The sequence below is a fragment of the Catharus ustulatus genome, chromosome 30 (genome assembly GCF_009819885.2).
Source record: "Catharus ustulatus isolate bCatUst1 chromosome 30, bCatUst1.pri.v2, whole genome shotgun sequence".
Lineage (NCBI taxonomy): Eukaryota > Metazoa > Chordata > Aves > Passeriformes > Turdidae > Catharus > Catharus ustulatus.
Genome location: NC_046250.1, coordinates 3,820,652 through 3,834,416, shown reverse-complemented (window position 1 = coordinate 3,834,416; position 13,765 = coordinate 3,820,652). Strand labels below are relative to the sequence as shown.

At 61.6% G+C, this 13,765-nt stretch overlaps 3 protein-coding genes across 4 annotated transcripts; all 3 read left to right on the top strand.

The window, feature by feature from the left end:
- Positions 1–832: 832 nt before the first annotated feature.
- Positions 833–3,134, top strand: CIART (circadian associated repressor of transcription). Its single transcript, XM_042780071.1, has 5 exons — positions 833–924; positions 1,376–1,671; positions 1,901–1,976; positions 2,059–2,137; positions 2,220–3,134. Exons 2-5 carry the CDS (start codon positions 1,438–1,440, stop codon positions 2,506–2,508), a joined length of 678 nt encoding a protein of 225 aa, XP_042636005.1. The 5' UTR covers positions 833–924; positions 1,376–1,437; the 3' UTR covers positions 2,509–3,134.
- Positions 3,135–3,167: 33 nt separating this feature from the next.
- Positions 3,168–4,292, top strand: MRPS21 (mitochondrial ribosomal protein S21). Of its 2 annotated transcripts, none has more exons than XM_033083009.2 (3): positions 3,168–3,242; positions 3,493–3,582; positions 4,077–4,292. In XM_033083009.2, the coding sequence occupies exons 2-3, from the start codon at positions 3,500–3,502 to the stop codon at positions 4,255–4,257; spliced, it is 264 nt and encodes an 87-aa protein (XP_032938900.1). In that variant the 5' UTR covers positions 3,168–3,242; positions 3,493–3,499; the 3' UTR covers positions 4,258–4,292. The 2 variants fall into 2 exon arrangements, with proteins under 2 accessions (XP_032938900.1, XP_032938901.1); XM_033083010.2 differs by having other exon boundaries at positions 3,200–3,242; positions 3,490–3,582.
- A 146-nt stretch (positions 4,293–4,438) lies between these two features.
- On the top strand, positions 4,439–13,492 carry PRPF3 (pre-mRNA processing factor 3). The gene is made up of 16 exons (XM_033083006.2): positions 4,439–4,521; positions 6,024–6,202; positions 6,654–6,784; positions 9,264–9,410; positions 9,497–9,580; positions 9,684–9,904; positions 10,040–10,346; positions 10,952–11,118; positions 11,526–11,608; positions 11,727–11,870; positions 12,080–12,179; positions 12,285–12,398; positions 12,488–12,606; positions 12,876–12,959; positions 13,043–13,104; positions 13,268–13,492. Exons 2-16 carry the CDS (start codon positions 6,058–6,060, stop codon positions 13,412–13,414), a joined length of 2,055 nt encoding a protein of 684 aa, XP_032938897.1. The 5' UTR covers positions 4,439–4,521; positions 6,024–6,057; the 3' UTR covers positions 13,415–13,492.
- Positions 13,493–13,765: the final 273 nt, after the last annotated feature.

Genomic DNA, 13,765 nt, shown 5'->3' with positions numbered 1-13,765 from the left:
GCCTTGTGGGGGGTTGTGGGGGGGGGTCTTGAGGGGGTCTGGGGGGTCACCCTGGGCCTCGAGCGGGGAGAGCTGGGCCGGGGCTGTGGGCCTGGAAGGGATTTTGGGGGGAAGATGGGGGGGGGGAGGTTGGGGTGAAGATGGGGGGGAATATGGGGGGATTTTGGGGTGAATATGGGGGGGGTTTGGGGGCGCTCGGGGGGAGCCCCCACAGACCCCGCACGCGCTCCCCGGCCCCGCCCCTCCACGGGAAGCCCCGCCCCGAGGGCGTTCCCCAGGCGCGAACGTGACGTCACACAGGCCCCCTCCCCCACGTGGGGGCCCACGCGCCGCCCCGCCCCGGTTATGTAACGGCGGGGGGCGGGGCCAGCGCGCCGGGGGCGTGACCAGGGCCCAGCAGAGCGCGCCCCGCCCCCCGCGCCGCGTGCCCCGAATCGCCGCGCGAGGGGGCGTGGCCAGAGCACCGCCCCCCGCCCAATCAGCGCGGGGCGGCGGCGCGAGCCAACGGGAGCGAGGGGGCGGGGCCGGGCGGGCGCAGCGGCCAATGGGCGCGGGGCGGGGCGGGGCCCGGCCCCAGGCACGTGCGGGCGCACACGTGTCCGCGTGGGGCCGCCGCGGGCGGGGCGGGACCGGCACCGGCACCGGGGCACAGACACCGGGACACCGGGACACCGGAACAGCGGCACCGGCCCGCGCCAGCACCGCCGCACCGGGACACGGGCACGGCCACAGAGGGGCTTGCTCAGAGACACTGACAGCGGCACGGGAAACGGGGACAGCGATACCAGTCACCGACACTGATACCGGGACGGGAACGGGAACGGTGATACTGCAGCAGGGATACCGACACTGGGTCAGGGACGGCAACAGCGACACCGGCTACGGGGCATCGGCGCTGGGACGGGGACAGCGGCACCACCGCAGGTGCAGCCGGGAGGAGGTGGGATCCGGGGTGACCGGGGCCGGGGGTGGGCTCTGGGGGGTGGGGGCGTCCTGGCCGTGGTCCTGGAGGTCCCAGTGTGGGGGGACAGGTCCCCATGGCGGGTGGGGCTCCTGCAGGAGGGGAGGGGGCGGCAGGTGATGGAGAGAAGGGGGCTGGTGGGGGGACCAGGGTGTCCCAGGGCGGGGGGAGGTTGCTGTGCCGGCTGGGGGGACAGGGGGCTGTCCTGGGGCTGGGGACAGTCCTGGGTGAAGGGTCCCGGTGCCAGGTGGGTCCCTGCCTCCCCCTCCCTGTCTAAGGAGATGCCAAATCTGCTCCCACGGGGCATGTGAGGTGGCACTGGGGGTGTGGGGGTGACACTCTCATCGGAGAACAAGGTAGTTCCTTTTCTTCCATTTTTGTCCGATATCCCCCGTCTTTTTCTCCCTCCCCCAGACAGCCTCGGCCTGCTGGAGCTGAACTCAGGGAGCGGCTCCCCTGGGGGGGCCATCCCCGCCATGGAGCCCCCTGCCCGCGCCTGCTCCTGCGGCTCCCCTGCCTCTGACAGCGAGGTCGAGGCTGCCGGCTCCCCCCGGAGTCCCCCCAAACCTGAGCGCAGCCGCAAGCGCCCCGCGGGGCTGGACCGAGCCCCCCCCGATTCGCCGCCGTCGCCCCGCGGGGGGAAGCGCCCGCGGAAAGGGGAGGGGGGGGATGTCCCTCCCAGCGATGGAGATCGCCTCTTTGCCCAAAAGGTGAGGTTTTGGCCGCCCCCGAAGATGGGAGGTGAGGGAGGGTTTAGTCCTCTAAACAACCTGGGTCTGCCTCAGTTTCCCCACCTGAAATGGGTGGTTGGGGAGGATTTGGGGGCTGAGAGCGGGGTTTGAGGGGATGAGGGGCGATAAGAGGGTTGTGAGGAGGTGCACGACACCCTCTCCCCAGTCCGGGTGCAGCCCAGTCACCTCCTCCTGCCCTTCCTCACAGTGCCGAGAGCTCCGGGGCTTCATCCGGCCGCTGGCGGAGCTGCTGGAGGGGCTGCGGCGGGGCCGCTACGACAGAGGTGGGTGTCCCCCACACCCTCTATCCCCCCCACCGGGCGCCTTTTTCCCATGGAGAACTCACACAATTTCACATGTCCCCAGGGCTGAGCAGCTTCCAACAGAGCGTGGCCATGGACCGGCTCCAGCGGATCATCGGGGTCCTGCAGAAGCCAGAAATGGGGTGGGTGTCCCCAGACGTCCCCGGGGGACGCGGGTGTCCCCCTCCGCAGAAGGTGACAGGAGCTCTCTCTCTCTCCCCGCAGTGCCCGGTACCTGGGGACGCTGCTGCAGGTGGAGGCGATGCTGCGGCTCTGGTTCCCCCACGTCGCCCCCAAACCCGCGCTGGATCCAGCCCCTGCCGCAGCTCCCCCGCGCCGCCGCCCCCCCGCCGGTCCCGCCGGGGCTCCCCGGTGCTGCCGCCTGCCCGAGGAGCTCCCCCCCGGGGACCTGCCCCTGGCCAGCGCCGCGGGGACGGCGGGCACGGTCCAGCAGCGGGGGTCCCCCCAGTGCCAGGCCGGGACCCCCGAGTCTCCCCCGGCGCCGGACGTGTGACACCCCCCCCGGCTCGGGGGGGGGGGAAGATTCTCGTCTGTATTTCTTGGTTTTGCCTTTTTTGATTGTTTTTTTTACCGGTGGTCAGTGATACCCGCGGGCGGGCGGGACTGACCGGGGGGGCCGAACCCCCCCAGAAGCCCTAACCCAGGGGCGGCCGCGTGCCTTGGCCAGAGCGGAGCCCCCTCCCCGCGGGGCCCGGGGGGCAGCTGGGCCTTCCCGGGCTTGTGCCTTCCCCGTGGCGTGGGGTGCTCGCGGGTGAGTGTGGCCCCCCCAGAGCGGTGGTAGGGGGCTGAGGGGTGTGGATCCCCCGAATGGGGATGTCCCACAGTCGGCCCTGCTGGAAGCAATAAACGCCGCGAGAGCGGCCGGGGCCACCCGGTGTCGTGTCCTTTGTCCCTTGGGAGGGCGGGGGGCGGGTTCCTGTCCCTGAGGGAGTCCAGGCCCCAGGGGGCTTAGAGCCGTCCCCGGCCCTTGGTGCCACTTCGTCCTCCCTGCTGTGGGACCCCGAGTGCCCACGGTGCCTTCAGTCCCGGCTGCGGGCAGGGCCGGCGGGAGGGAGAGCCCCGGGACCGCGCACACCGCACAGGACCCCACGGGTGTCCCCCCGGTTCCACCGCCCCGAGCCCCGGCTCTGCCCCGCCGGAAGTCCCCGGCCACCGGAAGTCCCTCCCAACGGAAGTTCCGCCACAAGTACTTCCGGTCCGTGCGCGAAGTGGCGGCGGCATCACCGGGTCAGTCGGGGAAAGGACCGGGAGCGGGACCGGCCTGACCGGGGCCAGCTGGGGGCGGGGGGAGGTCCGGAGCAGGGGCAGCCCTTCCTGAGAGGGGGAGGCCCTGCCCCGTTCCCCTGCGGCTCTGCGGGAAGGAGCGGTCCCTCTCTGTACCCGGGGTTCCCTGCCGTGTCCCGGGGCGGGGGGCAGGAGGGACCGGCTCCTCCGAGCCCCGGGGCCGCCCCGTTCCAGCCACCCCGTCTCGCAGCAGCGCGGTCATGGCGAACCACCTGCGCTTTGTGGGCCGCACTGTGATGGTGCAGAACGGAAACGTGGAGGCGGCGTACGGCGTCCTGAACAGGTGAGGATCGGGGGGAATCGCGGGGCCAGGGCTCCACAGCCCGGCCGGCAGGCAGGGTCGGGCGGGGTTTGGGCCCGAAGGGGCCTCAGTTCTTTCCCGTGCTGGGTTCAGAACCACAATTCCTTCAGCAGAAGGTGACGGGAGGGGCGTGCCGGGCTTTTCTCATGAGCTGCACTTTCCGCTGCCTCCTCGGTTGTGGGTGTAAATAGAGCGAAATAAAGGAATAGCTGAGCACAGAACCAGGAGAGGGCAGCGCTGTTCCTTGGGAAGCCGAGGAGGAGACGGTGCTATCGCCGAGCTGCGTGTTCAGCACACACCGAAGCTCGGGGGGGGATTCCTTCCCCTCCTCACGGATGGACAGCGACGAGAACGAGCTGAGGGTCCCCACGGGGACCGAGCTGTGCCCAGGGTTTGCAGCGGGGGGCGGCTGTTCCTCCCTCCTTGCACACCTCAGAACCCTTCGTGCCGCTGTCACCGCTGTCTCCTTCCCGCAGGATTCTGGCGCAGGACGGCGTGGCCGAGGCCGTGCGGCGCTCCCGGTACTACGAGAAGCCGTGCCGGGCGCGGCGGCGGCGCGCGTTCGAGGCGTGCCGGCGGGTGTACAGCGCCGAGATGGCGCGCAGGATCGCCTTCCTGGCGCGGAGCAGCCGGCAGGACCCGTGGCTGGGCTGCTGAGGGGGCCGGCCCCAATAAAGACACTCTCGCTCTGATACCCGTTAATTGAGTTTGGTTAATGAGGGCGCGAGGGAAGGGGCGGGCCCGGTGGGCGGGGTCAGGGGCGGGGCCCGGCGCGCGCGCGGGGCCTTCCTTCCCGGCGCCCCCCGCTCGCCTCCCGCGCACGCGCCGCGCGCCCGTTTCCGCTTCCGCCCCGACGCGCCGTCACCGTCAGGGGCCGCCGGGCCGGGACCGGGAGCGGCGTGAGGGAACGGGGCCGGTGAGGTAAACGGGGCTTCCCGGATGGCGTGGAGGGGACGGGGAAAGCGGGCGGGCTGCCGAGAGGGAGGGAGGCGCTGGCGGAGGCGGCCCCGGGCCCGGCCCGCGCGGAGCCGCTCGCCCGGCGCGCCGCGCTGAGGGGGCCGGGCCGGGCCCCGGGCGCAGCTCCGCGGCGGCGGGGGATGCCGGGCCCTGCGGGGCCGCTGCGGTGCGCGGGACCGGCATCGGCGGGAGCCCCGTGCGTCCTGCGGGACCGAGCTCCGTCCGTCCTTGTCCGGAGAAGGCGGCGGAGCCCCGGCGCTGTCGGGCGGTGCTCGGGTGCGCTTTCATTGATCGTGGTGCGGGTTACGGGGGTTGTGTGTTGTGTTCCCCGGGCACTCGGAGCGCTGCGGCTGCTGGAGCTGACCCCACGGTGGCTCTGCTCTCCCAGTGCTATGGGCGAACACCCGTAAAGCTGCTGCTTCCCTTGCGGCTCTTGCTGGAGCTCAGGTCGGGTGGAGGCTGAACCGGCTCTGATTACACGAGTTCAGTGGTTTATTACGGACGTGCTCAGAGCTGTTGGTGCGTCTGGGCCGTAATTCGTTAGTTCTGCTTGTCTTAGCTTCCGCAGGGTCGGAACTCGTGGGGGAAACCCCGGGATCCGGGTTTGGGCTCTATTTGAACCTGTCTCTAAGGAAGCTGCCAGGAAAAGTAGAACCCGCTTAGGCTCTGGTGGGAGCCCGGGCCCTGCAGGCAGGAGCAGTCACCTCCTGGAACTGCCCACGGGCCTGAACTCAGGGGCTCTGTGCTAGGACTGAGCCCCGGCGCCCCATTCCCGGGGCCAGGAATGATAACTGAGCCCCAGGATCCCGGTTCCAGGAAGGACAGCCAGGCCGGTGTCCATTCCCACAGCCCCACACTGGTGCCCCGGCATTGCAGGGCTCCTGTGAGGGGGAGCACAGTGCTTGAGCTTGTCCCTAAGGAGATTTTCCCCCCAGTTCCCAGATCCGATTAGGGCCTGGAGCCAGTTAAAGGCAGCTGCAGCCACAGCCCCGGCCGTGAGTGCTGCAGGGTGTGAGGAGATGTGACTGCCAGGAAACAGCCCCGATTTGGGGCTGCACACAGGGGAAGGGGCTCAGGTTTGTCTGTGCCCCTGCCGTGGGGTCAGTGGGAGCAGGGGGGTTCCACTCTCTTCCCAAACAGTGGAACAACCCCGAGGAGGGATCTGGGGGCCTCGGGGCCTTTGTCACTGGGCTGGCAGCACCTGGGGAGCTCAGGGGGGAGCCAGGACAGGAGGGGCTGTCCTGGAACAGCCATTCCCGGGCTGGTTTGGGAAGCAGGAATGCTGTACTGCATCTCTCTGGGATCCCTGTGGTCAGGGCTCCCTCCTCATGGGGTTTGGCTCATTTTAGCCCAAGGTTTAAAGCCGAGGGAGCACAAATTCCCTCCGAGAGCGTTTCCCAGCGGATCCAGAGGGAGAAGGGCGTGGAGGTGCTCGGATCCCTGTTCCACGTCTGTTCTCCTCGCAGCTCCGAGCCGGCGGCTCCGCTCAGCCCAGCAGGGATGTCGCTGTCCAAGCGGGAGCTGGACGAGCTGAAGCCATGGATCGAGAAGACGGTGAAGCGCGTGCTGGGCTTCTCGGAGCCCACCGTGGTGACCGCGGCGCTCAACTGCGTCGGGAAGGGCATGGACAAGAAGAAAGCGGCCGGTACGTCCGGAGCCAGGGCTGTGAGCAGCACAGAGCTCCCCAGGGTGGAGGGGCAGGGGGCAATTCTCTCAGCCTGCTGAGGTGAGTACGGGCAAATCCATCAGACCAGGCTCAGCGGGAATCTTGGAATACATGACAAAATCTGATAAGTAAGAACTAATTCCTGATTCAGGGAACTGGACGTGGTAATTTAACTGGGGTGCTCTTTTTGGCCATTACAGCCCTGCTGTGCTTCTGCATGAGGCCCAGACTCCCTTTACCCCTTAGTTTAAACCTCCTAACAAAATGATCCACAGATCCCAGGGGCTTCCAGAGCCTCAAAGCCTCCCTGTGTTTGTAGAGCTCGATCACACTCAAGTTTAAGTGGTTTATATCTTCCAAGGAATCCGTGGATTCTCCTGCTCGCCTCAAGCTCAGGATTCTGCACTGACAGGATTTTCCTCTTTTCCAGACCACCTTAAACCTTTCCTGGACGATTCCACCCTGCGATTTGTGGACAAGCTCTTTGAGGCAGTGGAGGAAGGACGCAGCTCCCGGCACTCCAAATCCAACAGCGACCGTAACCGGAAACGGGAGCTAAAGGTGATTATTGATTATTGATTATTGGTTGGGTTCCTGTGTGGTTGGGTGGCCTGGAGGCAGCACTGGTGCTCTGGCACACTCTCCTCTTCCAGAGAGGTACAGCTCGGAATGTTCAAGAGAAACGACTCCTCTCCATGATGAAGTGTGGGAGCCTTTACCTTGCGGTTCTCTTTCCCAAAGCCAAGGTGGAGGCCTGGCTTTGGCTTTCTGTCAGGCTGCTGGAGCAAATCCGTGGGGATCCATCTCCCCTGTGCTTGTATTTTCCTGTGGAGCCTGGAGCAGCTCCCAGTGATTCCTCATCGCTCCCTGTGCCCGAGGCGGCGTGTGGGGCTCTGTGCTGGATGACCTGGTGGGTTTTCATTCCCTTTCTGCACGCAGAATCAACAATTGGTGGTTTTTAGCAACTCCTGTCCTGGCACAGGATGGATTCCAGCTGGGATTCAGTTGCTCTGGTGTTTCTCCCTTGCCTGGGATGGTGGAAGGCTTGTGCATCCAAAGCTGTTTTCACTTCCTTTCTTCTCTTGAGGACTTTTCTCACCATCCTGTAGAATTCCATTTTCCCATCACTCTGCCGAGTCTGGCAGGCTCTCTCCATGCTGCTCCTACTCACAGTGATGTTCCTTTCACTCTTCCTGAGGTTCCTGTTTTATGGCAGTCTGGGTTTCCCCAGCACTTGCAGTCAGCACTGAACCTCAGTGAGCCAGAGCAGTCCCGTCCAGGATCTGCATCTCTTTGGGAGTGTTGGCACAAGCTGCCTCCACTCCGTGTTTTCCACCAGGAACTTGCTTTCTTTCCTCAGTGGGTGCTGGGCTGGCCCCAGGGCTGGAGGAATGTGAGGGTTGAGCGGGGTCCAGCTGCTGCCCTGGGCCTGGCCAGGGGCACAGCAGAGCTGGGGACATTGGCAGTGCCAGCACCTGGTGGTGGCAGGAGTGTGGTGACAGCCCGTGGGGTGGCTGAGAGAGCAGGAGCTGGCAGGGGGATCTGGCAGTGGCAGCAGGAGTGTGGTGACAGCCCGTGGGGTGGCTGAGAGCAGGAGCTGGCAGGGGGATCTGGTGATGGCAGGAGTGTGGTGACAGCCCGTGGGGTGGCTGAGAGCAGGTGCTGGCAGGGGGATCTGGTGCTGGCAGGGGGATCTGGTGGTGGCAGCAGGAGCAGGGCTGGGGTGCAGCAGGGGAGCCTTTCCCTGTGAAGCCACAGGGGTGTCAGGCCTGAGCACTGCTCCTGGCTGAGGCAGAAGTTGAGCTAGGCAGCAGCAGCAGAAACTGATCCTTCTTCTCTTGGCCCCTGGCGTGGAGAGGGGCATTCCTCCTGCCCAATCCTCACTCTTCTCTCTGGAATCACGTTTCTTGGAACTTCTCCATCACGCTCTGGGTCTGTCTGGACCCTGCAGGAACACAAACCGGTCTCTGAGGTGGTCATGGCAGCACTTTCAGACTGCCTGACCCTGCCCTGTGCAGAGGAATTTGTCCTGGCCCTGCAGACCCCACAGCGTCGGGCAGTGATGATTCCCAGGGCCGCTTGCTGCTCCTCGGTTCACTCTGGGGTAGGTCATGGCTTGGGAAGGTCAGGAACTGAACGTGAAGTTTCCACACTTTATACTATGGGCAAGTCCTTTCTCTTGAACTTGTAGGTTTTCCAAGAAGTACCTGTGTGGCTGAGGAAGTGTCCTTGTAGGATATGACCCGTTGTAGTGAAGAAGGGATTGCAACTAACGCTCCCAACCGGTGTGTATATTTTCTTTTCAAATAACACCTTGACACACACACTACAGTAACCACACGGACACATCCAGGTTTCCACACACAAACCAGGCACTGACGATGGAATCCACAGCTGCTGGGCTGGGCCTGACCAGAGCTCTGTGAAAAATGCACCATGCCTTTTGTTTGGTGACCTGATGCTGCTGCAAGCCCATCAGCGGGGCCATTGCTCCACGTGCTCTCTGAGCTGTGCTTCTCTGGAGTGGCTCTGGCCTTGGATCTGGGCTGCAGTGTGAGGGAATGCTGCAGGTGTCCCAGCCCTCCCCGGGTCCAGGGCCACATCCTGCTTTTGGGAGGACTGCATGGTAGGACAGGTTCCTTCACCAAATCCTCTCTAGTTGGTGGAAGACGTGGAAATGGTTTTATCCCAGTCAGATCAGCTCTGGGCAGGCTTTTTCTATCTTTCCATGTTGCTGAGACCTTAAATCTCCTCAGTGCCAGTCCTCCCTGTGTGAGCAGGCGAGGGAGCGGTGCTGCTGCTCGGCAGGCTCATCCCTGCCATGTCTCCTGTCCTTCACGCTCTTGCATGGACGTCATCTGTGTTTCTCTGGTGGGGGACCAGGGCCCGGGCTCGGCACGGGCTCAGCCTGCCGTGCTGCCCTGGAATTCTGCGTTGTGGAGCCGGACCTGAGACATGCTGGTGGTTTCTCATCTCAAATCCTGCTCTGGGGGGAGAATGCTCTCTTCTAACCACAACTGTTTGCTCTTTCTTTACTTAGGATGTGTTTGGTGATGACTCTGAGGTGTCCAAGGAATCCTCTGGTGTCAAGAAACGGCGCATCCCACGGTTTGAGGAGGTGGAGGATGAGCCTGAAGTCATTCCAGGCCCGCCGTCAGAGAGCCCGGGGATGCTGACTAAACTCCAGGTCAGTCTAGCTGGGCTGTGTCCCAACACAGTGCAGAGTTCATCCTAACTGTGGCAAAGAAAAACTCGCTGTCTGTTTTGCCACAGATCAAACAGATGATGGAGGCAGCCACCCGACAGATTGAAGAGAGGAAAAAGCAGCTGAGTTTCATCAGTCCTCCCACACCACAGGTACTCTGCACAGGCAAACCCCACCCATCCCTGGGCCCTGTTTGAGCTGTGATGTGTTGGTCTGGGTCTGCTGGAGGAACAAAACCCCCTTCTCTGTCCACAGCCCAAAATTTCCTCTTCGTCCCAATCGGAACGGCTCCCCATCGGCAACACGATCCAGCCCTCGCAGGCAGCCACCTTCATGAACGACGCCATCGAGAAGGCCAGGAAGGCTGCGGAGCTGCAGGCCCGGATCCAGGCTCAGCTGGCCCTGAAACCCGGGCTCATCGGCAACGCCAACATGGTGGGGCTGGCCAACCTGCACGCCATGGGCATCGCGCCGCCGTGAGTACCAGAGCTGGAGTCTCTTCTGGCAGTGTGGATGGGCTGTAAAAAATATGGAAACTGTGGAAATAATCTCAAATTCCCTGTGAATTAGTGCTGTATTCACATTTGTAACGTATGTTTTCCTGCCCCCAGGAAAGTGGAGCTGAAGGATCAGACCAAGCCGACGCCGCTGATCCTGGACGAGCAGGGCCGGACGGTGGACGCGAGCGGGAAGGAGATCGAGCTGACCCACCGCATGCCCACGCTCAAGGCCAACATCCGAGCAGTGAAGAGAGAGCAGTTCAAACAGCAGCTGAAGGAAAAGCCCTCGGAAGACATGGAGTCCAACACGTACTTTGACCCCCGCGTCTCCATAACCCCGGCCCAGCGGCAGAAACGCACCTTTAAGTTCCATGAAAAAGGAAAATTTGAGAAAATTGCCCAGAGGTTGCGAACAAAGGTATACCAGAGGTCTCATCCTGCTAATTGGAGCATGGGTAGGAGGGGATTCTCCTCTCCTGGGCTGGGAAGGGACTTGGGGTGGCTTTGATTCAGAAGTTTGCCAGTCAAATCACCTGAAACTTTTCTTTAAAACCCTGTTTATGTTGGGATGGCAGGCACCCAAGTTAGCACTTGTGTGGGTAAAGGGTTTTCTGAGCAGTCTCTTCACCCTTTAAAAGGCAAAATCTCCTTTTTTTGACAAGACATTGAAAGTTCCCGATGGAACAGATTTGTCTCTGGCTCAGTGATCACCTTGGAAGTGGAGATGTAAAGGAATTTTGTTAAAGTGCTCCAAGTTCCTGGGGAGAAGGGGACAGAAAAAGTCCAGGGATACAGTCCCCAGAGGGAGATGTTCCTTTGGGAAGGTTCCATGGTCCTGAAAGGCTCAGGAATAAGAGCAGAGTTTTGGCAGGTTTGGGAGCTTCCCTTTGCTGTGTGGTTTCTCTTGCAGTCTGCTTTAGATTTGTTTAAAAACCCAGATAAATCAGTGGGTGATTTGTGTTCAGCTCTTCACAGAGGTTCTGCTGTTTTGGAATGACCTTTCTGTTCCATTCTCCTTCTTAGGCTCAACTAGAAAAGCTGCAGGCAGAGATCTCCCAGGCTGCCAGGAAAACTGGGATTCACACTTCCACCAAGTTAGCTCTGATCACCCCTAAGAAGGAGCTGAAGGAGGGGGAGATCCCGGAGATCGAGTGGTGGGACTCCTACATCATCCCCAACGGCCTGGATTTGTGAGTATTTCCAGGTGCTGATGGTTCTGCCACAGCAGGAATTCGGGAGCTGCACGGTGGGTCTGGGAAGCACATGGGAAAATCAGGCCAGATGTTTGTGCTGGAGCATCGAGTTCCACCTCTCATCTCTGATATCCAGGCACTGGGTTTGCTCCAGAGTTTCTCTGGGGGCTGTAGTAGCAGCTGTGGAATTGGGGGGATATTTTAGCAGAGAGCTGGGGAGGTTTAGTTTTGTTTCCAAGCATTCTGTACGAGTTGTGTTCACGATGGATGAGGGGCCCTGAAATGTTGGGGGGGACACCTGAACATCAACACCACGTCACCGTGGGTCTCCTTCAGCCCCTCGAGCTCTGTGCAGGAATTCCTGCTGGGAATTGTGCCATGATGCCCAACTTTCTCCCTTCTAGAAAAGGTGGGACGACCTCAAAGAAAGACGAGTACTTCGGGATCACGAACCTGGTGGAGCACCCGGCCCAGCTCAACCCCCCGGGTATGGCCCTGCCTTGGGGGGCTTGGCTGTTGAAGCAGCCCCTCCACACAGCTCTGCCAGTGTCCTGCTGGCCCCTGTGTCCCCCTGGACCCTCCTGATGGTCTCATTTCCCTGCCAGTGGACAGTGACACGCCGGTGACCCTGGGTGTGTATTTAACAAAGAAAGAGCAGAAGAAGTTACGGCGCCAGACGCGGCGAGAAGCCCAGAAGGAGCTGCAGGAGAAGGTCAGGCTGGGCCTGATGCCACCACCAGAGCCCAAAGGTGAGGGACAGCCAGGCCCTGGCCAGGCAGGGATGTGCTGGGAGTGCTGACAGCAGCACAGCCTTGGTGGGACTGCACGGATCTGAAATCCACGGGGATGGTGGGGGTGTGTGTGTGCAGGATTTCTGGTGGAAAAGTGTCCAGTGGGAGCCTCTCCCATTGCCATGTCCAGTAGGAGCCCTCCCAGCAGCTCTTCCCTTCCCTTGCAGTGAGGATTTCCAACCTGATGCGGGTGCTGGGCACAGAAGCTGTCCAGGACCCTACAAAGGTGGAAGCTCACGTCCGAGCACAGATGGCCAAGAGGCAGAAGTAGGTGACAGCTTGTACTGTGACATTTTGAGACACTTTTGGATAGATTTTAGTGCTGGTGTTTTGTTTAGGACCAGTATTTCAGTGGTCCCTGTTTGTTTGCAGGGCTCATGAGGAAGCAAACGCAGCAAGGAAGCTCACAGCAGAGCAGCGGAAAGCCAAGAAGGTGAAAAAGCTCAAGGAAGATGTTTCCCAGGGAGTTCACATAGCTGTGTACAGGTGAGTGAGCTCAGGGAGTTCAGAGAGAGCTCACCGCTTCTGGTTTTCCACAAATATTTGATCTTTTTTTTTTTTCATCTTACCCTTAGGGTCCGAAACTTGAGCAATCCAGCAAAAAAATTCAAAATCGAGGCGAACGCCGGGCAGCTGTATCTCACGGGCGTGGTGGTTCTGCACAAAGATGTCAACGTGGTGGTGGTAGAAGGAGGTGAGGCTTCCAGGCAGGCTTGGGTCACCACAGAGTGTTCTGGAGCTCGCCTCCAGCAGGAATTGCTGTGGAAATTGGTGACAGGGTTAGAGAAGGACAAGGAAGTGAGGAGGCAATTAGAAACTGCCTTAATTACATCGTTAAAGGGGTTAGCAATGACTGCAGAGTGCTGTAATCCAGTGAGAAAACCCACATCATTCCATGAGGAAGGGAAACCTGCTGCAAGTGAAGAGATTTCCTGGGAATGTTGAGTCTTGATTCTTCCCCAGGCCCAAAAGCACAGAAGAAATTCAAACGTCTTATGCTGCATCGAATAAAGTGGGACGAGCAGACGTCGAACACGAAGGGAGAGGGTGAGCGCTGCTGTGCTGGTGTGAGGGAGGGTCCTGCTCCACATCCCGGGCTAAAAGCGCTTTATTTGGTGGGGTTTTTCCAGATGATGATGAGTCTGACGAGGAATCCGTTAAGAAAACAAACAAATGCTCTCTGGTTTGGGAGGTGAGTCCTTGTGGTGGTTCCACACCGGGATGGGGATGAGGTGGGATCCAGCTCCATTCCTTGAGCTGTAGCCGTGTGTATTCCCGTGTTCCCCACGCCCTGGAGCTGTTCCCCGCGCACAGGGTGGGAACTCGGGTGGCACGTCACCCCGTGTGTCCCGCAGGGCACGGCGAAGGACCGCAGCTTCGGCGAGATGAAGTTCAAGCAGTGTCCCACGGAGAACATGGCGCGCGAGCACTTCAAGAAGCACAGCGCCGAGCACTACTGGGACCTGGCGCTCAGCGAGTCCGTGCTCGAGTCCACGGACTGAGCCGCCGCCGCCGCTCCTGCCCACAGCCCCCAGCCAGACAGCGCCGTCACCCTCCTCAGCACCCCATTAAAGACATATTTTTTAAAACAAATCGCCGTCGTGTGTTTGTGGGGAGCGGGGGTAAAGGGCGACACGGCCCCTGCGTTTGAGTTTGTTGAGGGAAGGGACAGGGAGCTGTGAGGGGCCGAGGGACAGAAGCCACTTCTCTTTTTTAAAGATGGAGTCCCAGGGGTGCTGAGGGAGGCCCAGCCATGTTTCAGGTTGAACTTTGGGGAATTTCTTCCAGTCCTCATCCCTGGCTGTGTCTAAGGAACTCCTGTGGCCCTCAGTGCGCTGGGCTGGGCGCCAGGG

What these genes read in the sequence shown, in the direction of transcription:
- CIART (XM_042780071.1), top strand. Translation starts at nt 1,438, where the DNA reads ATGGAGCCCCCTGCCCGCGCCTGCTCCTGCGGCTCCCCTGCCTCTGAC. An exon ending in ATCGCCTCTTTGCCCAAAAG is followed by an intron (nt 1,672 to 1,900) that starts GTGAGGTTTTGG and finishes CCTTCCTCACAG; the next exon opens with TGCCGAGAGCTCCGGGGCTT. An exon ending in CTGCAGAAGCCAGAAATGGG is followed by an intron (nt 2,138 to 2,219) that starts GTGGGTGTCCCC and finishes CTCTCCCCGCAG; the next exon opens with TGCCCGGTACCTGGGGACGC.
- MRPS21 (XM_033083009.2), top strand. Translation starts at nt 3,500, where the DNA reads ATGGCGAACCACCTGCGCTTTGTGGGCCGCACTGTGATGGTGCAGAAC. An exon ending in GCGTACGGCGTCCTGAACAG is followed by an intron (nt 3,583 to 4,076) that starts GTGAGGATCGGG and finishes TCCTTCCCGCAG; the next exon opens with GATTCTGGCGCAGGACGGCG.
- PRPF3 (XM_033083006.2), top strand. Translation starts at nt 6,058, where the DNA reads ATGTCGCTGTCCAAGCGGGAGCTGGACGAGCTGAAGCCATGGATCGAG. An exon ending in TCAGTCCTCCCACACCACAG is followed by an intron (nt 9,581 to 9,683) that starts GTACTCTGCACA and finishes CTCTGTCCACAG; the next exon opens with CCCAAAATTTCCTCTTCGTC. An exon ending in AATGCTCTCTGGTTTGGGAG is followed by an intron (nt 13,105 to 13,267) that starts GTGAGTCCTTGT and finishes TGTGTCCCGCAG; the next exon opens with GGCACGGCGAAGGACCGCAG.